This window comes from Papio anubis, chromosome 20 (genome assembly GCF_008728515.1).
Source record: "Papio anubis isolate 15944 chromosome 20, Panubis1.0, whole genome shotgun sequence".
Lineage (NCBI taxonomy): Eukaryota > Metazoa > Chordata > Mammalia > Primates > Cercopithecidae > Papio > Papio anubis.
The window spans coordinates 40377925-40403931 of NC_044995.1; the positions used below are offsets into that span (position 1 = coordinate 40377925).

Sequence of the window (26007 nt, forward strand, 5' to 3'; positions counted from 1 at the left end):
GTGGGCACCTTGGCAGCCTTCGTCCCCTGCGGACACCACCCTGTGTCCACCCCGTAGAGAAGGAGGACCTATGCTTGCTCAAGAAGGAGGAGAAGGAGGAGCCAGTAGCCCCGGAACTGGCAACGACGGTGCCTGAAAGCGCAGAGCCCGAGGCAGAGGCAGACGGGGAGGAGCTGGATGGCAGCGATATGTCAGCCATCATCTACGAAATCCCCAAGGAGCCCGAAAAGTGGGTGCCGGGGTGGGCAAGGGTGAGGGCGAGGGCTAGGAGCGGCCCGCAGTCCCCCAGCCTGCCTGGTGTGGGAGCCCTGATGTCATGGCCCCTTCCCCTCCAGGAGGCGGCGGAGCAAGCGGTCGCGGGTGATGGACGCTGACGGCCTGCTGGAGATGTTCCACTGCCCATACGAGGGCTGCAGCCAAGTCTACGTGGCCCTCAGCAGCTTCCAGGTGAGGCCGCCACCCGGAGCAGCCTGGGCCAGGCCCACAAGGCCCAGGCCATGGCACCACCAGGGTGTCCTACTTCTAGTTTGCCCCTTGGAATTTGACGAGGTGCCTCTGAAGGCAAAGACAGGGACTTGTCACACCCCACACCTGGCGTGGGAGGATGCAACAAGAGGCCTTTGAATGTGCCATGCCATGCTTTGATTGAGCATGTGTTAAGCACCTAGTGCAAGCCAGGCCTGCAAGCTGGAGCCAGGGTTGCTCTAGTAAATTAAACAGGGAAAGAATAAAGGAATGAATCAACTGGGGCTGCCTGTTCCAGGCCCATGGGGGCTGACAGCCCTCAAATCCAATCCCAGTCCTGCCACTGGCCACCTGTAAGACCCTGGCCAAACCACTGAGCCTTGAACCTCAGTTTCCCCATCGATTAATTGGGCTAATAGCTGGGCCCTTCACAGAGTTGACAGATACCCCAGTCCAGAGCCTGGCATATAGTAGGTGTTCAATAAAACTGCCCTTGGCCGGGCATGGTGGCTCACACCTGTAATCCCAGCACTTTGGGAGGCTGAGGCGGGCAGATCACGAGGTCAGGAGATCGAGACCATCCTGGCTAACACAGTGAAACCCCGTCTCTACTGAAAAATACAAAAAGAAAAAATTAGCCGGTGTGGTGGTAGGTGCCTGTAGTCCCAGCTACTCAGGAGGCTGAGGCAGGAGAATGGCATGAAACTGGGAGGTAGAGCTTGCAGTGCGCCGAGATTGCACCACTGCACTCCAGACTGGGCGACAGAGCAACACTCCATCTCAAAAAATAAAAAAGAAAAGCTGCCTTTTAACCCCAGTTGTGCCCCTGGAAATCTCTGAACTGGGCAAGGGTACCCCTCTTCGCCTTCTCCTGGGGAGGCCAGCCCCAGCCTGCCTTCCAGCTGCCCTCATCTCTCCCCACCTCCCAGAGCCCCTTCCGTGGGCCTGTGGGACCCACTCCTGCCCGTCTCGTCCCCAGAACCACGTCAATCTTGTGCATCGGAAAGGAAAGACCAAAGTGTGCCCTCATCCTGGCTGTGGCAAGAAGTTCTATTTATCCAACCACCTGCGGCGGCACATGATCATCCATTCAGGTCAGGCCCTGGGCCAGCTGGCTGCATGAGCAGGGGACACAGGGACATGGGGCTGGGAGCCTGGGCCAGGGCTGGCGGGTCAAAGCCCAGTGCTGGGTCTCCAGGCACAGGGCTACACCCCAGGAGCTTCCTCCCTGTCCTCAGTAAGCTGTAACTATGTGAGCCACAGCGACAGGGACTGTTACCAATCAATCACAGGAATTGGGTGGGGCTGGCCTTCTTCCCTCCTATTCCCACGACCCCATGCTCCATGAGCCCATGAGCAGGTCTCATGCAAGACTTAGGGAGCAGCTGACACCGCCACTGCTCTTCCAGATTGGAACCTAAAATAGCACCTGGGGCCACAGGCCAGACCAGTACCCACCCAAGCAGCAGCAGGAAGGAGAGCTGGGCAGAGAGGAGCAGCTGGCTTGGGACTGGGCTTCTGTTTCCACTTGCAGCAGAGATGCAGGTCTTTTGCCTGGGCTAGGGACCCAGTGGAGAGCCATGGTGCCTGTGTCCAGCGATAGGGCATGGCGCTGAGGGCCAGAGCTGCTGATATCACAGGAGATCAGAAGTTTGGGTTTTTTTTTTCTTTATGTGTATATGGTTATTTTTTGCAATGGAGTCTTACTCTGTTGCCCAGGCTGGAATCTGATCTCGGCTCACTGCAGCCTCTGTCTCCCAGGTTCAAGCAATTCTTCTGCCCCAGCCTCCCAAGTATCTGGGATTACAGGCGCCCACCACCACACCAGTCAATTTTTGTATATTTTTTTTAGTAGAGACGGGGTTTCGCCATGTTAGCCAGGCTGGTCTCCAACTCCTGACCTCAGGCAATCTGCCCTCCTTGGCCTCCTAAAGTGCTGGGATTATAGGTGTGAGCCGCTGGGCAGAAGATTTCTTTTTTATGCAAAATCACCCAAAGTTCAAATATCGGGGACAAGACTGGGCACGGTGGTAATCCCAGCCCTTTGGGGGCCCAGGCAGGCAGATCACCTGAGGTCAGGAATTCGAGACCAGCCTGACCAACGTGGAGAAACCCCGTCTCTACTAAATATGCAAAATTAGTTGGGCATGGTGGGTGGTGCACGCCTGTAATCCCAGCTACTTGGGAAGCTGAGGCAGAAGAATGGCTTGAACCCGGGAGGCAGAGGTTGCCGAGACTGGGCCATTGCACTCCAGCCTGGGCAACAGGAACGAAACTCCATCTCAAAATACACACACACACACACACACACACACACACGACAAATTCAAACCCACGTTGGCTTGGCAGTTTGCACCCTATGCCCCTCAGGGACCCAAGTTCGATCTCAGCTCTGCTTGATTGCGTTTCTGGGCAATTTCGTGGGAAGGACGTAGGGTTCGGTGGGCCTGCACCTGCAGTCCTGGGAGATCCAAGGATACAGCCCGATGCTCCTTCTAGCATCACAATCTGCAGCACATCAGAGACACCCCATAGCCCACCGTCCTCAGCCTCGGTCCCCACCTCCCCCAGGTGTCCGTGAATTCACCTGCGAGACCTGCGGCAAGTCCTTCAAGAGGAAGAACCACCTGGAAGTACATCGGCGCACGCACACCGGCGAGACTCCCCTGCAGTGAGTGACAGGCCGTCCCGTGCCGCTAGAGGATTGGGTGGGGAGGGGATCCCAGCAGGTCCCAGGGGCAGCTTCGCCCCCACACAGTGCCTGGGCCCAGTTCCACCTGCGCTCGGCCTTGTAGGGCCCCGCCCCGCCCACTCTGATCCCGCCCCGTGCCGCCACGGGCTCCTGGCAGGTGCGAGATCTGTGGCTACCAGTGCCGGCAGCGGGCGTCCCTCAACTGGCACATGAAGAAGCACACTGCGGAGGTGCAGTATAACTTCACGTGTGATCGCTGCGGGAAGCGCTTTGAGAAGCTGGATAGCGTCAAGTTCCACACGCTCAAAAGCCACCCGGATCACAAGCCCACCTGACCCACCTGACGACTGACCACCCCTATTTATTCGTCCGCTCGGACACCACTCCCGGGCTTGCTGTGGCCTGGACAGCTGCGAGGGCCGCCCGGACCGCGGGCCGGAAGGAGGCGCCCCCGCCCCACCCCAGGGCTGGGCCCCCTGGGCAGGTTCCCCACCCCGCCCCACCGCATCCTTCTCGGAGCTGGTACCTGGGGCTGCATTGCTGGAACTGTCAAGAGAGCAGAGTGAGATTAAAGAGCGAGAAAGGAGATGCCCTTCCCCTAGGCCTGAATGATTTGGGGTGCCAGGTCCCTCTCTGATCTCCTGATCCCTTCCTGAGCGAGGCCGGGAACGAGGGATGTCCCTGGGCCCGGCAGCCCCGCACAGCCCCTGCTCCCACAGGATGGGGTGGGACTTGGGGGTCTGGGGTCTCTGGGCATCTCCCAGAACTCAGGACCCTAATGCCCACTCCTCCTGTTTTATGGAGCACCCATGTCCCACCCTCAGTGAGCTTCCGGGATGAGATGGGGAGGTGTTCAGTAAACCCCTAAAATGAGAAACATCTGCAGCTAGCGACAAGCACCATGCAAAAGAGAGAGTGATGCGTTGTTTTCTGGGGATGCTGTTTAGGTCGGTGGTCAGGGAGGGCCTTTGAGGAGGTGGCATTTGCGCATAGGCCAGAATGACAAAGATCTATCCTTGAAGAAAGCTGGGGGAGGAAATTCTCAGGCCAGAGGAACAGCCAGTGCCAAAGCCCCGAGGTAGAACCAGCTCGGCGTGTTCCTAAAACAGGAAGCCGCGGGGGGAAGGGGAGTTGGCGGCGGCTGCCCTGGCCCCATTTCCCGGAGGAGGATGCTGAGGCCGCCGCCTCCTGCGGGCCGCTAGAGAGAGGGGCGGGGAGCGAGGCGCATCCGCTAGGTGGCGTGCGAGGCGCGTAGGCTCCGGTGGCCGCAGCCACGTGACCCTGGGGACCGCAGCCGCGAGCTCAGGCACGTGCCCGGGGGAGCCCTGTGGCGCCACGCGCAGATTGGCCCCGCCGGCTCCTCACCAGCTCGGGGGATGGGGCGGGGCCCCAGCTACGCCTCAGTTTCTGCTGCGGACCGGGGGGCTACCCCAGCCGGGGACAGAAGAATCGGCGAGGATGAGCGAGTCCGGCCACTGGGGCCGCCCCCGCGAGGTCCCTCCCAGCTGAGGCAGGTCCCCTCCACTCTCCCCGCACAGCCGGAGCCGGCAGGTTTCCATGGGAACCGCAGCGGGGTCCGCGCGCCCAGGAGCAGCCCCCCTTCTAGCACAGCTTCCGATGACGGAAACCGGGAGGAGCATGGGGTGGGGAACAGACCATCGTTTGGGGCCCCTAGCGTCCGCAGTCAGGTCGCCCCGGCGAGCCCATGAGGGGCCACTCGGGGACCCGCACCGCCACCGCCCCTATTGCGCGGGTCACAGCGATTGGCCTGCCCTCCCCAGGCGTGGCAGCATCCTCTGGTGCGCGCGCTCCCATTGGCTTGATCTCTAGGGCATCTTCCAGTAATTGGTTATCTCAAGGGCCGCCCCTGATTGGGCAAATTAGGCTCTCCTCGCTGGTGGCGCTCTCTGACAGTCTGGAGCCTAAAGGGCGTGCAGGAACGACGATGGGGTGGGGACTGCCGCTCTCCAGTTAGGGGGTCCGGGCTACCTTGCTGGCAGCGCCCTCGACCGAACTGTCGGATTGCTGTCTGTGGTGCTGAAGCCTCACGCCCCGGCGACCCCGCCCCAGTGTGTGCTAGTTCCCGTGCCCCGACGTAAACATGCACCTGCGCCCGCGCACCAAAGGAGGCTGCGCCAGCCCCAACGCCTTAGAGAGAGGCCAGGTTCCCCCTAGCAGAGAGCGAGCATGACTCCACTGTCAGGAGGACCAATCAGGAGCCCAGAAAGCCAGGACATTTATGTGGCAGATCCACCCACCCCAGTTTTGTGGGGTCCGAGAAGGATCCGTGGTTTCCCGGAGCTGCATGGCTCCAGCGATGATTGTCCAGAACACTGAGCCCCAAACCTTTTCACCCCCTTCGGAGCAGTGCGGAGTTCCCTTGCACTGGGGAGTGCTAGTCCTTACCTTTTGAACCCTAGAAGGACCCAGATCACTCAAAACCAACAGCGTCCCAGTCTCCTTCTGCAGAAGACTAGGGCCACAGTAGCCACCCTCCCCCGTGGTCTTGAGGTGGTCTACACCTCGTGCCTCCAAATCTGGGGACCCAGACCTCTGCCTACTAAAATATTGGTTCCTGGTCCCTTTCCAGTCCCCCCGGTTGACAGCACCTCTGGAAGGTCGCATATTCAGGCCACTAATACCTCCTCGTTCTCTTGGCTCCTCCAGCTCTAGGAGCTGGACGGAGGAAGGGAGCCCGTCTGCTGGCCCGAAAGCCAGCCCAAGAAGGGGTGCCAAGGTAGGAAACAAGGGCCTCGAGGGAAGGAGGGCCCGAATCTGGCAACCTAAGCACCTAGGATGCGCTTTTTGGGGGATTCAGAGTCCCTACCAGCGCGCGCTCACTTCCACCTGCCGCGCCGTCGGGAGCCGCGAGGAGGCGGAGCTCGGTCGCCGCGGCCAATGAGCGACGCCGGCGCTGGCAGCTGCTGCTATAAAGGGCTGGGGGCGGCGGCGGCGCGGTCCAGAGCGCGGAGCGCGCAGCGCGGGCCGGAGGGAGGGAGGGAGGGTGGGCGAGGGGAGAGGACTTGAACACCCGGGACCGGACAGGGCCGACCGAGGGGCGGCGGCGAAAGGCAGAGCGCCGCAATCTCTGTCGGGAAGCGCAACCTCCCCGGGCCCCGCGGGGCCGCGCAGGGGGCGTCCTCAACCCCGCGCCCGCTCCCTCTTTCCATCCCCTGCCGCCCGCAGGCCACCCCGGGGCCCGGCCATCCGCGCGCGCATCCCCGGGTTCGGGCCCGTCCCTGGCCCTCGAGGGAGCCGCCGCCTTCATCGCCACATCTGCAGCGGCCGCACCAGAGGCCGCCCGGGCGGGACCCCGGCGTGAGCATCAGGCGCCCCCCTAGGAGTGCACGACCCCCGGAGCCCCCCTCAACACGGACCGCGCCCGCCGGGCACACAAGAATGGTCACTGTAGGTATTCCCCTGTCGCCGAAAGGGAATCGGGACGGGGAGGAGTTGGGCCCAGGCTCCGCGGAGATTGGGCGGGTGCGGCGGAGGGGGGGGTAGGACCAGGCCTAGCTAGGCCCGGGTTGGGGGGGTAGGACCGAGCGTCGGGGCCTGAAAGTGGGCAGGGCCGCGCCCAGAGTGCTGAGGGCGCTTAGAGCTTGGCCTGAGGGGCCTTAGGGAGCCTGGCTGTGATTCGGGGGGCGTCCGACGCCGCCCTGGAGGCGGGATTGCCCCCTCTCCCGCAGGCCTGATGGGGGAGGGGCCGCGGCGGCTAAGGATGCTTCCTCCATCCAGGCCCAGACCCCGCAGGCCGCCCAGGCAAACGCAGGGCCCGATCACTGGTGCTGGGCCAAGCCAAAGCGACAAGGCATCCCCGAGAGCCCTGGGAAAGCGGGTGGCGTCGGATCGCGCGCCCCGGGCCTCGGCCGCACCCGGGAGGCGGGCGTCTCGTCCTCGAGCCCGTCGACCTTGCGGCAAGCGGGGAGGGGAGAGGAGGGGGCGCGCCCGGAGGCCCCGCGGGCCCGCCGCCGCCGCTGCAGCGTCCCTTTGTTTCTCAGCGCTTCTTCGCGGGCCGCAGCCTCGCGCGGGCGCCTCGGGCTGCGGGGAGGGGGAGGGGAGAGGAGGGCCCGCGGGTTGGGGGGGCACCTCCAGGCTCCTGGGTCCCCGCCCCCCGGGAGATGGGGTAGGAGGCCGAGACAGTCCCCCTAGGCCAGATCCAGGCTCCCCACCTCGCCAAGGCTCTGGGCCGCGAGGTGACCTTGAGCGCGGCCCGCCCGCCTGCCGGCCCGCACCGCTAGCCCAGCGCTCGGTGCTTTCAGCAGCCACGGAGCTGGTCAGCTCCCGAGCGCGCGGCCCCTCCCGCCCGGCCACGCCCTGCCTGGCCACGCCCTGGCACGCCCATCTAGGCCCCGCCCCCATGGCCCCGGGGGCCCGGCCTCGCCCGAGCCCTCGGATTCCCACTCGGCAGCCCGGGCGTATCCCGGGGGCGGGGCTGGCCAGTTATAGCCCCACCCCGGCTCCACCCCCGCCCCTGCCGCGCGACTCCGCTCCCCGCGCCGCCGCGCGTCCTTTGTCTGGTCCCGGCGCCCGGGCCTCCCTCTTCCACTCTTCCTATCTCTCCGTCTCTGCGTGTGTGTCTCTGTGCACTGTGTCTCTTTCGGGCCCCTTTTCGAGTCGTGGCTAGCAGTGGGGTTGGGGGCATGATTGGCGCTCCCTCCATGCCTGGGCCTCTCCCCTCCTGGACCCTGGGACCCGCCCACCTGGGTCTGAGAAATGAGGTCCCCGAGACCTGGCTCACCTGCTGTGTGACCTCAGGCCAGTTCCTTTCCCTCTCTGGGCCTCGTGCTGCTCACCCAGGTCTGGGAACTGAAGTGTGGCCTCCTGAGGACCTCAGAACTCCCGCAACAGTCCAGCACCTCCTAGGCGTCCTCTGATCGGTTCTCTCATTTGAAAAAGGGAACTAATGCACAAAGGGAAAGAGGGTGTGGTCAGAGGTCACACAAGGGCCTTGAGGACCTAGGTTCTCCAGTGAGCGAGCACTTGGGCAGAGATGTATCATGGGGACAGGATGGGAGGAAGAGAGGTGATAAATTAAGACCACAAGGACCCTGCATTGAAGAAGGGCCCAGAAGTAGGAGGCTCAGTCAGCACCACGTGGTAGCCCAGCCTCACCATGCATAGCCACTCAATGCCCTATTGTCGCCGGTATCCAGGCATCTGTCACTGTGACTGGGGCCAGGGAGCGCAGCTGGGGGCCGTGGGGGTCAGACACAGGAAGTTCTAAGAAACAAGTGGCCTCAGGTGTGTTCACTGCAAAACCCCGTACGTCAGATGTATGTGCAATGGTGGAAAAGAGGAGGAGAGAGTGATGAGGCCAAGGACACAGAACGGTTCAGAGAGAGGGCAGGACAGTGGAGAAGAGAGGGAAACAGAGGAAGAAAGAGGCAGCGAGAAACCAAAAGTCTGGGAGACTTACAAGAAGCACTAGAGAGAATGGGAAGTTTCCCTAACCCTCCATCTTTGATCTGCCCTCTTTGCCACCCCCCTCATCTCTGTCTGGGGCCAGTTGCCGAAGTCCCTTTGATGCCCATGTAGCCACCATCCCAGGCTGTGCACTTACTGCAGGCTGGGGCAGGGCGGGTGTGGCCTCCATCAATCTGATCCCCATTATCAGCTCAGCCGGCTCAGCCGCGGAGGAAACGCGACACTGGTCCTGCTAAGCTCTGGCACAGATGGGAGGGAGAAGGGGTGGTGGCCAGATTAGCAGGCTGGGCCTCAAGAACCCGGGTCTCACCCACCCAGTCACCTCTTCACTCCGTTCAAGTTGGGAACACCACGGGAGGGGGTCAACCGGTAACTCTTTCGGCTCTGGGGTCATTGGATCAGCAGTCAGATGTTGACACCATCCCCTCCACCTCTTCCTGTCACCCTGGACAAGTCATAGGTCCCTGTGACTAACCCTCAGTGTCCCCATCTGAGAAATGGAGCAGACCCTTCTTACCGTTCACTGTGGTTGTGGGAGGTCAGTGAAAACTTGGCACATGCTCAGTGGAGTTCAAAAATAGGGATCTAGTGCGGTGGCTTGTGCCTGTAATCCCAGCACTTTGGGAGCCCAAGGTGGGTGGATCACATGAGGTCAGGAGTTTGAGAACAGCCTGGCCAATATGGCAAAACCCCATCTCTACTACAAATACAAAAAGTTAGCTAGGTGTGATGGTGCACACCTGTGGTCCCAGCTACCTGACTGAGGCGGGAGAATTGCTTGAACCTGGGAGGCCGAGGTTGCACTGAGCCAAGATCATGCCATTGCACTCCTGGCTGGGCAACAGAGCAAGACTCCATCTCAAAAAAAAACAAAGAAAAATAGGGATCTAGCACGTCCAGATGCAGTTGCTTGTGTACTGACAACTGCTTATTGTGCTCTTATAGCAAATATCATCAACTCAACATAGAACTCTTACCTCAATGAGCTTAAATGTGAATTCAGAATCCATCTCCAGGGCCAGGCATGGTGGCTCACACCTGTAATCTCAGCACTTTGGGAGGCTAAGGGAGGAGGATCGCAGCCTGGGCAACATGGCAAAACCCCACCTCTACAGAAAAAGAGAAAAATTAGCCGACTGGGTGGTGCAAGCCTATAGTTCCAGCTACTTGGGAGGTTGAGGCAGAAGGAAGTTAAGGCTTCAGTGAGCCATGATCGCACCACTACACTCTAGACTGGGCAACAGAGCAAGACCCTGTCTCAAAAGTAAAAAAGGAAAAGAAAAACCCCACAAAACCCTTAATGAACCAGGATGCAAATTCAGAATCCATCTCCATACATGTGAGACCTCTGTGCCATACCTTCCTTAAGGAGGAACAGAGAGGCATAGAGAGGTGACCTAACTGTCAGAGGATAACATGAGGAGGGTGGAGTCTGGCATGTGTAGCCCTCAGTAAATATTTGTTGAATTGAATTAATAGACTCAACCGATGGAGTGGGTTTAAATGTCATGGTGCCCAGGGCCATGGCAGAGAGCAGATACTCAGCTTCGCTTTGCGGTTATTATTTTGTTATTATATTACTGGTCTTTTATAGGAGTGTGGGCTCTAAGTCCAAACCCTGGAACTAAATTCTTTTTTTTTTTTTTTTTTTTTAAATTTTTGAAGCAGAGTCTCCCTCTGTCGCCCGGGCTAGATCACAGTGGTGAAATCTCAGCTCACTGCAACCTCCACCTCCCAGGTTCAAGTGATTCTCCTGCCTCAGCCTCCTGAGTAGCTGAGATTACAGGCACCCACCACCACACCTGGCTAATTTTTGTATTTTTAGTAGAGATGAGATTTCACCCTGTCAGCCAGGCTGGTCTCAAACTCCTGACCTCACTTGATCCTCCCACCTAGGCCTCCCAAAGTGTTGGGATTACAGGCGTAAGCCACAGTGCCTGGCCTGAATTCTTGTTCCACCATTTGCTGCCTGTGCAACCCTGTTCCTATTCCTTCTTTTTTTTTTTTTTTTTTTTTTTCCCTTAAGAGTCAGGGTCTCACCCTCTCGCCCAGGCTGGAGTGTAGTGGCATGATCATGCTCCCTGCATCCTCAAACTTCTGGGCTCAAGTTGATACTCTCACCTCAGCCTCCCAAGTAGCTGGGACTACAGACATGCACCACCACACTCAGCTAATTTTTTCGGAAATGTTTTGTTAGAAACAAGATCTCACTGTGTTGCCCAGGCTGCTCTCAAACTCCTAGGCTCAAGTGATCTTCCTGTCTCAGCCTCCCCAGTCACCCTATCCCTTTGTGGAGACTCTTTCCTCGTGTATTAAATGGAGAAAGGAATCTCATCATGCTCAACGGCAGGAGAACCACCTGGAAGTTTCACATGAGGAATTTTTTCTGGCACACAACAGGCACCTCAATACATGGTTACGGGATCAGTTAAGTATTTTTTTTTTTTTTTTTTTTTTTTTGAGACGGAGTCTCACGCTTCAGGCTGGGAAGTGGTGCTGGGATCTCGCTCACTGCAAGCCCGGCCCCGGGTTCACTTCATTCTCCTGCCCTTCAGCCTCCCGATAGCTGGGACTACAGGCGCCCACCACCGCGCCCGGCTAATTTTTTGTATTTTTAGTAGAGACGGGGTTTCACCGTGGTCTCGATCTCCTGACCTTGTGATCCGCCCGCCTCGGCCTCCCAAAGTGCTGGGATTACAGGCGTGAGCCACCGCGACCGGCCTGGGATCAGTTAAGTATTAATGTTAGGAGACAGGAATGCAGAGCTGTGCAGTGCGTATTACTGCATCACAGCAGGTGCCATGCAGACATTGCTAATCAACCCAATGCATGTTCCTTTTGAGGTCGGATGTGTCTTCAGAGTAGTCCTCCAGGCAGCCCTCCCAGGAGCAACTCAGCAAATTGGAGATGCCGGGGAGCTGACCTTCTGTGCCATCTGTTTTATAAGAGTAAATGGGCCAGGCGTGGTGGCTCATGCCTTTAATACCAGCACTTTGGGAGGCCAAGACAGGCGGGTCACCTGAGGTCAGGAGTTGGAGATCAGCCTGGCTAACATGGAGAAACCCTGTCTCTACTAAAAATACAAAAAATTAGCTGTGCATGGTGGCGCACACCTGTGGTCCCAGCTACTTCAGAGGCTGAGGCAGGAGAATCGCTTGAACCTGGGAGGTGGAGGTTGCAGTGAGCCAAGACTGTGCCACTACACTCCAGCCTGAGTGACAGAGCAAGACTCTGTCTCAAAAAAAAAAAAGTAGATGGTGACCAGGTGCAGTGACTCACGCCTGTACTCCCAACACTTTGGAAGGCCGAGGCAGGAGGATCCCTTGAGACCAGCAGTTTGAGAACAGCCTGGGCAACATAGCAAGATCCCATCTCTACAAAAAATAAAAAATTAGCTGGGCATGATGAATTGCACTTGTAGTCCTAGCTAATGGAGAGGCTGAGGTGGGAGAATCACTTGAGCCTGAGAGTTCAGGGTCAGCCTGGGCAACATAGCCAGACAAGGCATTGGCCATAATGATGAAAAACCGCTCTGCAAACAGATCCAGGACTGAAGTCTGACATTCATACCACCTAATGTCTCTGAATTCACTTTTGTCACCTGTAAAATGGAGAACGTGTTCTCAGTCTTTTAAGATTGTTGGGAGACTAACTGAAAATATGCCTCGAAGTATTTCACACAGTGCCTGGCACTCAGTGGATGCTCAGTGTCACGGAACACTCATTAAAATAACAGTATTGCCCCGTGCAGTGGTACATGCCTGTAGTCATAGCTACTTGAGAGGCTGAGATGAGAGGATTGCTGGAGTCCAGGAGTTGCAGGCTGCAGTGCACTATGATTGCACCTGTGAATAACCACTGCACTCCAGGCTGGGCAACATAGCAAGACCCCATCTTTAAATAAAAGAATAATAGGCCAGGCATGGTGGCTCACAACTGAATTTTTTTTTTTTTTTTTTTTTGAGACGGAGTCTCACTCTGTTGCCCAGGCTAGAGTGCAATGCTGGAGTGCAATGGCACGGTCCTGGCTCACAGCAACCTCTGCCTCCCAAGCAATTCTCCTGCCTCAGCCTCCCTCAAAGCTGGGATTACAGGCACCCGCCACCTGCCCAGCTGATTTTTTTGTATTTTTAATAGAGACAGGGTTTCACCATGTTAGCAAGGCTGATCTCAAACTCCTGACCTCATGATCTGCCTGCTTCAGCCTCCCAAAGTGCTGGGATTACAGGTGTGAGCCACCGTGCCTGGCTACAACTGAATTCTTAGTACTTTGGGAAACTAAGGTGGGAGGATCACTTGAGGCCAGGAGTTTGAGATCAGCATGGGTAACATAGCAAGACCCCATCTCTACAAAAAAATAAAATAAAATTAGCCAGGCATGGTGGCACATGCCTGTAGTCCCAGCTTCTCAGGAGGCTGAGGTGTAAGGATCACTTCAGCCCTGGAGGTTTAGGTTGAAATGAGCCATGATCATACCACTGCACCCCAGCCTGGGTGATAGAGGGAGACTTCGTCTCTAATAATAATAATAATAATAATAAATAATGTAAGTGTATTATGAGGCACGGATGATGGATGTGACAAGCCTGCTTTTAATTCCCATGATCATGCCCGTGACAGACATAACTAACCAATTCCAGATGCTTTTCAGCATATGACTTTAGCTCATACCCCAGGCCAATGTGACTGTAATTTGGAGCAAAATGGAGCAGAGGCTCAGAAGCACTAAGTAGTCTATCTGAGGACGCACAGCTGGGAAATGTTAGAGCTGGCACCGTTCTTGGTTGGCAGTGGAAGTTGGAAATGCACACTCTGGATCAGAAAAACTCATATGCAAATCCGTTCCACCACCATTTATATGCTGCATGATCTTTGGCAATTTTTAAAATATCTCAGTTTCCTCATGTATTAAGTGGGGGTGAAATGGGGGAGGAAAACTTCTCTTTTTAGGATTGTTATGAATAAGAACAGAAAACTTGCATGTAGAGTGCTTTGCACAGTGCTTGGCACACAGTAGTAGCCAGTATTTGGGAACAATTAAGATACTGGAGCTTGAGTCTGGGATAGCTGAGATAATGTGTACCTGCTGGCTGTTTCTAGTTCTGTGGCCACAGCAGACATTGCTAATCAATCACAGTGATCTTTCCTACTGAAAACTGTATGTGATTTCTTTTCTTTTTCTTTCCTTTTCCCTTTCCTTTCCTTTCCTTTTCCTTTTCCTTTCATTTCCTTTTCCTTTTCCTTTTCCTTTCTTTTCGAGACAGTCTCACTCTGTCACCCAGGCTGGAGTGCAGTGGTGCAATCTCAGCTCACTGCAATCTCTGCCTCCCGGGTTCAAGCGATTCTCCTGCCTCAGCCTCCCAAATAGCTGGGATTACAATCGCCCACCACCCCGCCTGGCTAATTTTTGTACTTTTAGTAGACACGAGATTTCACCATGTTTGGCAAGGATGGTCTCAAACTCCTGACCTCTGGCTACCCACCCTCCTTGGTCTCCCAAAGTGCTGAGATTACAGGCATGAGCCACCGTGCCCAGCTTCTTCTCTTTCTCCTTCTCCTTCTTTTTGTGTGTGTTAGACAGGGTCTCACTGTGTTGCCCAGGCTGGAGTACAGTGGTGCCATCATGGCTCACTGCAACCTCCACCTCCTGGGCTCAAGTGATCCTCCTGTCTCACCATCCTGAGTACCTGGGACCACAGGTGCAAGCCACTATGACTAGCTAATTTTTAAATTTCTTTTAGAGACAAGATCTCACTATGTTGCCCAGGCTGGGCTTGAACTCCTGAGCTCAAACAGTCCTCCCACTTCGGCCTCCCAAAGTACTGGGATTACAGGCATGAGCCAGCACACCTGGCCTGAATGTGGTTTCTGAATTCTTCTTAATTCTTTCCTCCAAGAAGACACTACCAATCAGTATGTTTGTTTGTTTTTGAGATGGAGTCTTGCTCTCGCCCAGGATGGAGTGCAGTGTGCGATCTTGGCTCACTGCAACCTCCGCCTCCTGGGTTCAAGCAATTCTCCTGCCTCAGCTTCCTGAGTAGCTGGGATGACATTGTATTTTTAGTAGAGACAGTTTCGCTATGTTGGCCAGGCTGGTCTCAAACTCCTGACCTCAGATGATCCACCCGCCTCAGCCTCCCAAAGTGCTGGGATTATAGCTATGACCCACCACGCCTGGCCCAGTTCAGGTTTTCAAGTGAGGGCAAATCTATGTGCCAACTGTGCCACTGGAGAAGATGTAAGGAAATGCTGGCTACTTGACTTTCTTATGTCCCTGACGGATAAGGTCAGTCAAATCCCAGCACCGTTTCCTGCTGAACTCTGAAGTGGTTTTAAAATTCTCCTCTACATAGCCCTTCATAGAGCTCTTGCCAGTTGTTTTGAATTTTCAGCAAAGTGAAACAGAGGCCCTAGCAGGCATATCCAAAGACACAGAGTGAGTTGTCAGAGCCGGTATCAGCCTGGCTGACTGTTACAGTAAGAAAATTAGGTCAGGTTCAGTGGCTCATGCCGGTAATCCCAACACTTTGGGAGCCTGAGGCATGAGGATTGCTTGGGGCCATGAGTTTGAGACCAGCCTGGGCAACATAGTGACACCCCACCTCTACCAAAAAAAAAGAAAATTTCTTTTTTTTTGAGACAGAGTCTCGCTCTGTCGCCCAGGCTGGAGTGCAATGGCGCAATCTCGGCTCACTGCAAACTCCGCCTCCTGGGTTCAAGCAATTCTCTTGCCTCAGCCTCCTGAGTAGCTGGGATTACAGGCACGCGCCACCACGCCCAGCTAATTTTTGTATTTTTAGTAGAGACGGGGTTTCACAATGTGGGTCAGGCTGGTCTCGAACTCCTGACCTCATGATCCGCCCGCCTCAGCCTCCCAAAGTGCTGGGATTACAGGCATGAGTCACTGCCTCCAGCCCAAAAAATCGTTTAAAACTTAGCCAGTCATGGTGGCGCCCACCTGTAGTCCTAGCTACTTGGGATACTGAGGCAGGAAGAATGCTTGAACCCAGGAGTTTAAGGCTGCAGTGAACTACGATCATGCCACTGCACTCCAGCCTGGGTAACAGAGCAAGACCCTGTCTCTAAAAAAAGAAAAGAAAATTGTAGAGTGGTCTTCACATTCGGAGGGTCTGCATTTCATTTCCAGTGCCACGGCAGATAACCTATGTGACTTCAGCACGTTCCTTAACATCTTTGAGCCTCAGATTCTCCATCCATCATAGCAAAATTAACCTATACCATTTAATATTTAATTTAATTAATTATTTTATTTTATTTTAATTTAATTTATTTTATTTTATTTTTTGAGATGGAGTTTCGCTCTTGTTGCCCAGGCTGGAGTACAATGGTGGGATCTTGGCTCACTGCAACCTCTGCCTCCCAGGTTTCAAGCGATTCTCCTCAGCCTCCTGAGTAGCTGGGATTTCGGGCATGCGCTACCATGCCCGGCTAATTTTTTTTTTTTTTTTGTATTTTTAGTAGAGACGGGATTTCTCCATGTTGGTCAGGCTGGTCTCGAACTCCCGACCCCAGGTGATCTGCCTGCCTCAGCCTCCGAAAGTGCTGAGATTATGGGTGTGAGCCACCGCGCCTGGCCTTATTTATTTATTTATTTATTACTATTATTTTTAGATGGAGTCTCACTCTGTCACCCAGCCTGGAGTACAATGGCACGATCTTGGCTCACTGCAGGCTCCGCTTCCCGGGTTCAAGCAATTCTTGTGCCTCAGCCTCCCAAGTAGCTGGGATTACAGGCGTGTGCCACCACACCTGGCTAATTGTTGTATTTTTAGTAGAGACAGGATTTCACCATGTTGGCCAGGCTGGTCTTGAACTCCTGACCTCCAGTGATCCTCCCACCTCAGCCTCCCAAACTGCTGGGATTACAGGCTTGAGCCACCGCACCCAACTTTATTTATTTATTTTTGAGACAGGGTCTCACTCTGTCGCCCAGGCAGGAGTGCAGTGGTGTGATCACGGTTTACTGCATCCTTGACCTCCTGATCTCAGGTGATCCTTCCACCTCAGCCTCCCAAGTGTCTTGGACTACAGGCACACACCACCACATTCAGCTAGTTTTTAAATTTTTAGTAGAGACAGGGTTTTGCCATGTTTCTCAGGCTGGTCTCCAGCTCCTGAGCTCAAGCAATCTGCCCACCTTGGCCTCCCAAAATGCTGGAATTACAGACGTGAGCCACTGTACCCAACCAGCTCCTACCATTTTAGAGTCTTTGTGTGAATTAAATAAACAGCATATCCTCCTGAACATATATGTAAAAAATTCTAAACCACCAAAAAATTCAGCAAATTAAATCAAGCAATGTATATAAACAAAACTACAATATCCATGACCAAGTATGGTTTATCCCATGAAGATTGGTTTAATATTAGAAAATCAATTAATGGCTGGGCGCGGTGGCTCATGCCTGTAATCCCAGCACTTTGGGAGTTCGAGGTGGGTGGATCACCTGAGGTCAGGAATTCGAGACCAGCCCGACCAACATGGAGAAACCCCACCTCTACTAAAAATACAAAATTAGCCAGGCGTGGCGGCCCATGTCTGTAAACCTAGCTACTTGGGAGGCTGAGGCCGGAAAATCGCTTGGATCTGGGAGGCGGAGGTTGTGGTGAGCCGAGATTGCGCCATTGCACTGTAGCCTGGGCAACAAGAGCGAAACTCCGTCCCCCACCCCAACCAAAAAAAGAAAATCAATTAACATAATTCATGACATTAATGTATTAAAGCTGAAAAATGGGCTGTGTGCGGTGTCTCACGCCTGTAATCCCAACACTTTGGGAAGCCAAAACAGGAGGATTGCTTGAGCCCAGGAGTTTTGGACCAGCCTGGGCAATATGCCAAAACCCCATCTCTACTAAAAGTACAAAGGAAAAAAAAAAAAAATTAGCCAGGCTTGGAGGCACATACCTGTAGCCCCAGGTACAGGGGAGGCTGAGGTGGGATGATCGCTTGAGCCTGGAAGGCAGAGGTTGCAGTGAACCAAGATTGCCCTACTGCACTTCAACCTGGGCGACAGAGCAAGACCTTGTCTCAAAAATTAATTAATTAATTAAAGCTAAAAAATGATTTCAATTGATGTAAAAAAATGTCAGCAAAATTCAACATCCTTTTTTTAAAAAATCTTAGGATCTAGGAATAAAACAAAATGTTCTTAACCCGGTAAAGGCCATCTGGAAAAAAACCCATAGCAAAGATCATGTTTAGCTGCAAAATGTTTAAAGCACCTCCCTTAACATCAGGAATAAAGGGCCGGGCATGGTGGCTCACGCCTGTAATCCCAGTACTTTGGGAGGCTGAGGCGGGCAGATCACGAGGTCAGGAGTTCAAGACCAGCATGGCCAGCCTGGCCAACATAGTGAAACCCTATCTCTACTAAAAATACAAAAAAATTAGCCGGGCGTAGTGGTGGGCACCTGTAGTCCCAGCTACTTGGAAGGCTGAGGCAGGAGAATCGCTTGAATCTGGGAGGCGGAGGTTACAGTGAGCCAAGATGGTGCCATTGCACTCCAGTCTGGGTGACACAGGGAGACTCTGTCTTTAAAAAAAAAAAAAAAAATCAGGAGTGAAGAAGCCGCTATCACACTGTAGCCCCTAAAATGACAAGAAAAATAGATAACAGGTATAGACTGAAGATGAAAAAATAAAATTGTCATTATTTGAAGGTGTTTTATGTTATACAATAAAAGCAAAAGAACAAAATAGCTCAGTGGGAAAACTGGGGGTGGCAAGGGGAGATGGAGGCAGGTAAATGACTAGTAAGAATCTTGTGCATGAAGTAAAAGACATAATTAGCACATTTGGGATAGGAATTACCTTTCGTGGGAGGAGGGAAATAAATATGTTTAGGGAAGGGCTTATGAGGCTTCAACGCTACTAAAAGGGCCAGGCATAGTAGCTCACACCTGTAATCCCAGCACTTTGGGAGGCCAAGGTGGGAGGATCACTGGAGCCCAAGAGTTTGAGACTGGCCTGGGCCACATAGCGAGACCCCATCTCTACAAATAATTTTAAGATTAACCGGACATGGTGGCATGCACCTATAGTTCCAGCTACTTGGGAGGCTGAGGTGGGAGGATTGCTTGAGCCTGGAAGGTCGAGGATGCAGTGAGCCTTGATGGCATCACTGCACTCCAGCCTGGGTGACAGAGCAAGACCCTTTTTTTAAAAAAAAGCTACTAAAAATGGGGCCAGACGCGGTGGTTCACACCTGTAATCCCAGCACTTTGGGAGGCGGAGGTGGGTGGATCACCTGAGGTCAGGAGTTTGAAACCAGCCCGGCCAACATGTGGAAACCCCATTTCTACTACAAATACAAAAATTAGCTGTGCATCGTGGCATGCGCCTGTAATCCCAGCTACTCAGGAGGCTGAGGCAGGAGAATTGCTTGAACCCAAGAGGCAGAAGTTGCAGCAAGCCGAGATCGCACCACTGCACTCCAGCCTGGGTGACAGAGCAGCCAACCAACAAGGAACAATAACAACAACAAAGAAAGCTACTAAAAGTGTTAGACTTACTTTTCTGAAAGCGAAAGCATTTATTTTATTTTATTTTTGAGACAGAATTTCACTCTTGTTGCCCAGGCTGGAGTGCAATGGCGTGATCTCGGCTCACAGCAACCTCCGCCTCCCGGGTTCAAGCAATTCTCCTGCCTCAGCCTCCAAGTAGCTGGGATTACAGGTGTGCGCCACCATGCCCGGCTAATTTTGTATTTTTAGTAGAGACGGGGTTTCTCCACGTTGGTCAGGCCAGTTTTGAACTCCCGACCTCAGGTGATCTGCCCTTCTTGGCTTCCCAAAGTGCTGGGATTACCGGTGTGAGCCGCTGCGCCCGGCATGAAAGCATTTCCGGTGTGAAAGCGTTTATTATTCTGTAAATGCCCAGGTTGATTTTAGGCCTCTGTTTGCATATATAGTAGTTATATAAGGAATTTCTTGCAGTAAAAGACATCAGGTGATTTTTGTTTCCGTCGGTGCTTATTCCAATATATGGAGTCCCATCATTATTCCGATCCTTAGAATAATTAAGTGACCCCTTCCCATGATGAAGCCCCTATAAGACATAGCTAATTCATCACTGCCTAGCCACTCATTCCCGAAGGTCCCTGGTGTGGGGACTGGGCGGTGAGCGGATGCAACCTGTTATCTCCAGCAGATACTGGGGGCCATGGAGTCTCAGGTGGGGGGGGGGGCCCGGCCGGCCCGGCCCTGCCCAACGGGCCACTCCTTGGTACAAATGGAGCCACTGACGACAGCAAGACCAACCTCATCGTCAACTACCTGCCCCAGAACATGACCCAGGATGAATTCAAGAGTCTCTTCGGCAGCATTGGCGACATCGAGTCCTGCAAGTTGGTTCGGGACAAGATCACAGGTGTGGCTGCTGGAGTTGCCGGGGGTGCGGGGGAGAGCAGAGGTGGTAGCCTCAGAAATACAGAGGTGATGGGGGCAGGTGGGGCCCTTGCTGAGGTGTCTCGGGGGTAATCGAGGCAGGAAGTGGTCTAGGGATGTGAGGTCTGCTGGGGAGACGGGTGTGCCCCCTAGGTGAAGGTCTCAGGAGCGATGGAGGCAGGTGGGACTCTAGCATCGAAGGTGTCATCTGAAAACAGGAAGATGGGATCTTGGTGGGGAGGGGACAGTCTCTCAGGCCTGAGTTTGGGGGGCACACTGGCAGGTGTCAAGGCTGGGTGGGAAAGTCATCACTCTGGTTCTGCCCACAGGGCAGAGCCTTGGCTACGGGTTTGTGAACTATTCTGACCCCAATGATGCAGACAAAGCCATCAACACCCTCAACGGCCTCAAATTACAGACGAAGACCATCAAGGTTGGTGCCTCCTTCTCCAATCCCTCCACGACTGCCCACCCCAACTGACTGTCCCCAACCCCCTACTGCCACCTGCCCGCCCCCACACATCCATGTCCACTGCCTTTCAGGACTCATCCCCAGAGGGGCTCAAATCTCCCCTCCAAGGCTTCCCAGCTGGGGTGGGGGCAACGACTTTCCCTCTCTAAACCTCAGTTTCCTCACCTGTCAATGGGGACAGTACTGGCTCCAGGATCTCTAGAGGCTCAGGGAGTCAGCCAGGCCCTGTAGGGTAGAGTGACCAGGGTCCCGTGAGCAGTCCCCTCCCTGCTTTTGTCATGGAAATGGGGGTGGGGGCCCATCTGCCATCTGGAGGCTAATTAGGGTCTGGGAGGGCGGGATTGGGGCGGCCCATCCCCCATCTTTGTGCAACGCTCCTCCCCCACAACCTCCCTTCTCAGCAGCTGCAGCTGGGACCCTACAAGCCCAGGTCCCCTGGGGGGGAATCGTCATGGAAACCCCCCTCTCTGGGTTCGCCTGGGGGTGTTTGGGCTCCGCCCTGCAAATCTGCTCCTGGACCCTGGAGGAAGCCAGGGCGGGGGGTGGCCCATCTGGCCCCCAGTTCCACATGAGAACAGAGGTGCAGGAATCTCTTCCCTTTCCTGATGTGGGGGGGGTGGGGATTGGGGTGGGGGAGTGAAGTTGTGACCCAATGGGTCCCTTCATGGCCAAATAGACCCAGAAGCCCCAGGGCATGAGGACCCCAGACCACAGTGACATTGAGATGCAGTATTTGCTTGCGTGTGTGTGTATGTGTATATATGTGTGTGAGCGTATGTGTGCATGTGTATGTGTGTACGCGTGTGTGTGGTGTGTGTGTGGTGTATGTGTGTGTGGTGTGTGTGTGTGTGTGTGGTGTGTATGGTGTGTGTGTGTGCGTGTATGTGTGTGTGTGGTGTGCATGTATGGTATGTGGTGTGTGTGGTGTATGTGTGTGTGTGGGTGTGCATGTATGGTGTGTGTGTGGTGTATGTGTGTGTGTGGTGTGCATGTATGGTGTGTGTGTATGTGTGTGATGTGTGTGTGTGTATGTGTGTGTGGTGTATGTGTGTGTGTGGTGTGTGTGTGTATGGTGTGTGTGTATGTGTGTGTGTGGTGTATGTGTGTATGCATGTGTGTGTGTGTGGTGTATGTGTATGTGTGTGGTGTGTGCGTGTGTGTGTATATGTGTGGTGTGTGTGGTGTATGTGTGTGCATGTGTGTGTGTGGTGTACGTGTATGTGTGTGTGGTGTGTGTGTATGTGTGTGTGTATATGTGTGGTGTGTGTGTGGTGTATGTGTGTGTGCATGTGTGGTGTGTGTACGTGTGTGTGGTGTGTGTATGTGTGGTGTGTGTATGTGTGTGTGTATATGTGTGGTGTGTGTATGTGTGTGTGTGTGTGTGTCATCTTGAGCTATGAGACACAGTGTTTATGATCCAGGTGTCCCGTGACTCACTGTGGCTCTGGCTGTGACACAATGGTTGTGGGACACAGTGTCTATGAGAGTGGCTGTGGTCAGGTGCAGTGGTCCACACCTGTAATACTAGCACTTTGGGAGGCCGAGGCAGGAGGATCACTTGAGCCCGAGAGTTTGAGACCAACCTGGGCAACATGACAAAACCTTGTTCCTAAAAAAAAAAAAAAAAATTTAATTAGCTGGGTGTGGCATCTTGCACCTGTAGTCCCAAATACCTGAGATGCTGAGCGGGGAGGATCACTTAAGCTGAGGAGGCCGAGGCTACAGTGAGTCATGTTTGCATCACTGTACTCCAACCTGGGCAACAGAGCAAGACCCTGTCTCAAAAAGAAAAAAAAAAAAAAAATAGAGCGGCCACTGGCAAGTGGATCTGTGTATTTAAGACTTCGGGTAGATCCCTATGTGTCTGTAGGATAAGGTGTTTTTGTTTTGTTTTGTTTTGTTTTGTTTTGAGACAGAGTCTCCCTCTCTCACCCAGGCTGGATTGCAATGGCGCTATCTTCGCTCACTGCAACCTCTGCCTCCCAGGCTCAAGCTATTCTCCTGCCTCAGCCTCCTGAGTAGCTGGGATTACAGGCACCCATCACCACACCTGGCTAATTTTGTATTTTTAGTAGAGATGGGGTCTCTCCATGTTGGTCAGGATGGTCTTGAACTCCTGACCTCGTGAGCCACCCACCTCAGCCTCCCAAAGTGCTGGGATTACAGGCGTGAGCCACTGCACCCGGCCCAGGATGAGGTGCTTATTATTTGACAGGTGCATGTGACACTGTGACTCTGGCTGTGACCTGGTGGGGCCTCAGTGATGCGTCTGGCTCTGGCAGGATGTTTGTGTGTCATAGTGATGTGTGGGTGTGTCTACCTGTGCCCTGCTCTGCGGGATTGGGCGTGACACCGTGTGCTTGTGCTGCGGTGTGACGGGTATGTGGTTCTACGACCTTCACTGTAATCTCTGAGACTCCCTCCTGAACGTTACTGAGAATGTGACAGTGGCCTGTGTCACCCTCTGGCTGGTTTCATCTCTGAGGCTGTGCAGTGGGGCGGCACTGCATGGCCTTCTGTCTGTCCCTGGGTGTTTTTGCCTGTGTGATGGTGTTGCGTGGTCAGTCCGGCCTGGGCTCTCTGGCAGCTGCCCAAAATATCTCCAGCTGCGTGCTAGGGGCCGGGCCCCATCCCAGGTTGGGGTGTGGGTGGAATTTGGTCCCTTCTTGCTCTTGGGAAACCCATGTCATGGAAGGATGGGAAAGGGCCTGTGAAAACCTCCGTGTCTTAGATTGTGCTGGACCTCCAATACCCATCCAGGATCTTACCCCCAAATCTAATCCCTCAACCCAAATCTGATTCATCAGCAAGTACCCTCACAGCTCCTAGCCCCGTGGGAGAGAAAAAAAGAAGAGAAACCCATCAAATTCTTTCTTTCTTTCTTTCTTTCTTTCTTTCTTTCTTTCTTTCTTTCTTTCCTTTCTTTCTTTCTTTCTTTCCTTTCTTTCTTTCTTTCTTTCTTTCTTTCTTTCTTTCTTTCTTTCTTTCTTTCTTTCTTTCTTTCTTTCTTTCCCTTCCTTCCTTCCTTCCTTCCTTCCTTCCTTCCTTCCTTCCTTCCTTCCTTCCTTCCTTCCTTCCTTCCTTTCCTTTCTTTCCTTTCTTTCCTTTCTTTTCTTTCTTCTTGAGATGGCGTCTCACTCAGTCGCCCAGGCTGGAGTGCAGTGGCGCGATCTCGGCTCACTGCAACCTCCACCTCCCAGGTTCAAGCAATTCTCCTGCCTCAGCCTCCCATGTGGCTGGGACTACAGGCGCCGGCCACCATGCACCGCTAATTTTTGTATTTTTTTTTTTAGTAGACACGGGGTTTCACCATGTTGGTCAGGCTGGTCTCGAAATTCCAACCTCAGGTCATCCACCCGCCTCAGCCTCCTAAAGTGCTGGGATTACAGGCGTGAGCCACCGCGCCCGGCATGGACGTGATTTATTTCTTAAATTTTTTTTTTTTTTTTTGAGATGGAATCTCGCTCTGTTACCCAGGCTGGAGTACAGTGGAGCGATCCCAGCTCACTGCGACTCCACGTCTTGGGTTCAAGTGATTCTCCTGCTTCAGCCTCCTGAGTAACTGGGATTACAGGTGCCTGTCACCATGCCTGGCTAATTTTTGCATTTTTACTAGAGATGGGATTTCACCGTGTTGGCCAGGGTGGTCTCTAACTCTTGACTTCAAGTAATCCGCCCACCTCGGCCTCAGATAGTGCTAGGGTTACAGATGTGAGCCACCATTCCCGCCATGGCTGTCATTTTAAAAATCACTATTACGGACATGACAGCGGCTGATGTGATTGTCTTTTTTTTTTCTGGAGAACGCCAGGTGCACAAAATTGCATTAATCAGAACCCCGCCCCCCCATTCACTCTCAAACTACTTTATCTGTTTTGTTCATTTTTTAGTTAGTTATTTCAAATGGAGGCATACACTCTCACAACTCACTGTCTCAACTCACTGTCCCAAACAAAAGCCAGACCCTTGACAATGACCCCTATCTGTCAAGAGGTTAATTAGAAGAAATAGAAAATAGAGGCTGGGCACGAAGGCTCACACCTGTAGTCCCAGCACTTTGGGAGGCCGAGGTGGGAGGATTGCTGGAGCCCGGGAGGTCAAGGCTGCGGTGAACCATGATTGCACCACTGTACTTCAGCCTGGGCAACAGAGCGAGACCCTATCTCAAAACAAACAAAAACCTCACTTCACAAGAAAAAGAAAGAGGAAAGGAAGGAAAGGAAGGAAGGGAAGGAGGGAGGGAGGGAGGAAAGAAGGAGGGAGGGAGGGAGGGAGGGAAGAAGGAAGGAAGGAAGGAAGAAAGGAAGGAAGGGAGGGAGGGAGGGAGGAGGGAGGGAGGAAAAATAGATACGGGGGAGAATTGCTCATGACCACGCCCCAGCCTCGTCCTCAGGTCACCCACTGAGCATCTGAGAGGTGGACTTCTGGGCCATGCTTCCAGGACATTGATAAACATACAATGAAACAAGGTCACACAATATTCCCTGCTTTGTAAATAGACTTTTCTGTTCCCTATTTTACCATACTCGCCACTCACCACCGTCTCTGGGAAATAAATATACATGTCCATTTTTTCTTTTTTTTTTTTTTAGAGACAGGGTCTTGCTCTGTAGCCCAGGCTGTAGTGCAGTGGTGTGATCATAGCTCACTGCAGCCTTGAACTCCTGGGTTCAAGTGATCCTCCAGCCTCAGCCTCCCGAGTAGCTGCGACCACAGGTGTGTGCCACCACACCCAGCTAATTTTTTTTCTTTTTTTGTGGAGATTGTTAGGGGCGGGGGAGGGTCTTGCTGCATTGTCCAGGCTGGTCTCAAACTCCTGGGCTCCCTTGATCCTCCCGCCTTGAACTTTCAGAGCACTGGGATTATAGGCATGAGCCACTGCACCTGACCCACCATTTTTTTAAACACCTGCAGAGAATTTCATTGTTGGGTTGGACTCTAATTAATAATGTGATTCAGATAGTAGTGCTAAAATATGTCTAATTCCTAGTTGGGAGAAGTGCTTTGAGAAAGAGTCATAGGGGTGGTGAGGGGAGGACAAATTTAGATGAGAGAGGACAGAGGAGAGGATGTTTCAACTGAGACCCAAAGAAAGAAGAGGGGGAAGAGTGTTCCAGGCAGAGAGAACCCGCAATGCCAGGGCCCTGAGGCTGAGACGTGCCTGGTGTGTTTGTGAAAAATGGGGTAAGTTCAAGTTGCTGGAACACAGTAACTGCGGCAGAAAGTCGGGGGAGATGAGGGTAAGGGTGTGATGGGGAAGAATGTGCAGGGCTTTGTGGTCCAAGGAAAGGACCTGGGCTTTCCTGCTGAGGAAGGTGGGAGCCATAGAGAGTACTGAGCAGATGGGGGATGTGACCTGGCTCAGGTATTCACAGGCGCCCTCTGGCTGCTGTAGGGGGAACAGACGGTGGGGGATGGGAGCAGGAGGGCCAGCGTGGAGACTGCTACGCTGGTCCAGGTGATCAGTAGTGGAGGCTGGGCCAGGGTGGGACAGTGGCAGTGGGGTGAAGTGTGTGGATTCTGGATAAGGAGGAAGGTGGAGCCT

General features: G+C 53.8%; 2 protein-coding genes across 5 annotated transcripts in view; both read left to right on the forward strand.

Moving 5' to 3' along the window:
• Positions 1-3743, forward strand: part of ZNF653 (zinc finger protein 653) — a 22755-nt gene extending 19012 nt beyond the window's left edge. For 2 of the 4 annotated variants that reach the window (XM_009193552.4, XM_031659884.1), the window contains 5 exons: positions 58-229; positions 336-447; positions 1445-1559; positions 3037-3136; positions 3315-3743. In XM_009193552.4, coding sequence (XP_009191816.2) covers positions 58-229; positions 336-447; positions 1445-1559; positions 3037-3136; positions 3315-3492 — 677 coding nt within the window. In that variant the 3' untranslated portion in view covers positions 3493-3743. The remainder of the gene's footprint in view (positions 1-57; positions 230-335; positions 448-1444; positions 1560-3036; positions 3137-3314) is intronic. The other 2 variants (XM_021930715.2, XM_017952218.3) reach the window with 1 other exon arrangement.
• Positions 3744-6118: 2375 nt separating this feature from the next.
• ELAVL3 (ELAV like RNA binding protein 3) overlaps positions 6119-26007 on the forward strand; it is a 29002-nt gene continuing 9113 nt past the window's right edge. Inside the window, 4 exon segments of the mRNA XM_009193548.4 lie at positions 6119-6565; positions 19752-19781; positions 19784-19973; positions 20320-20423. Of these exon segments, the coding sequence (XP_009191812.1) occupies positions 6557-6565; positions 19752-19781; positions 19784-19973; positions 20320-20423 (333 nt within the window). The 5' untranslated portion in view covers positions 6119-6556.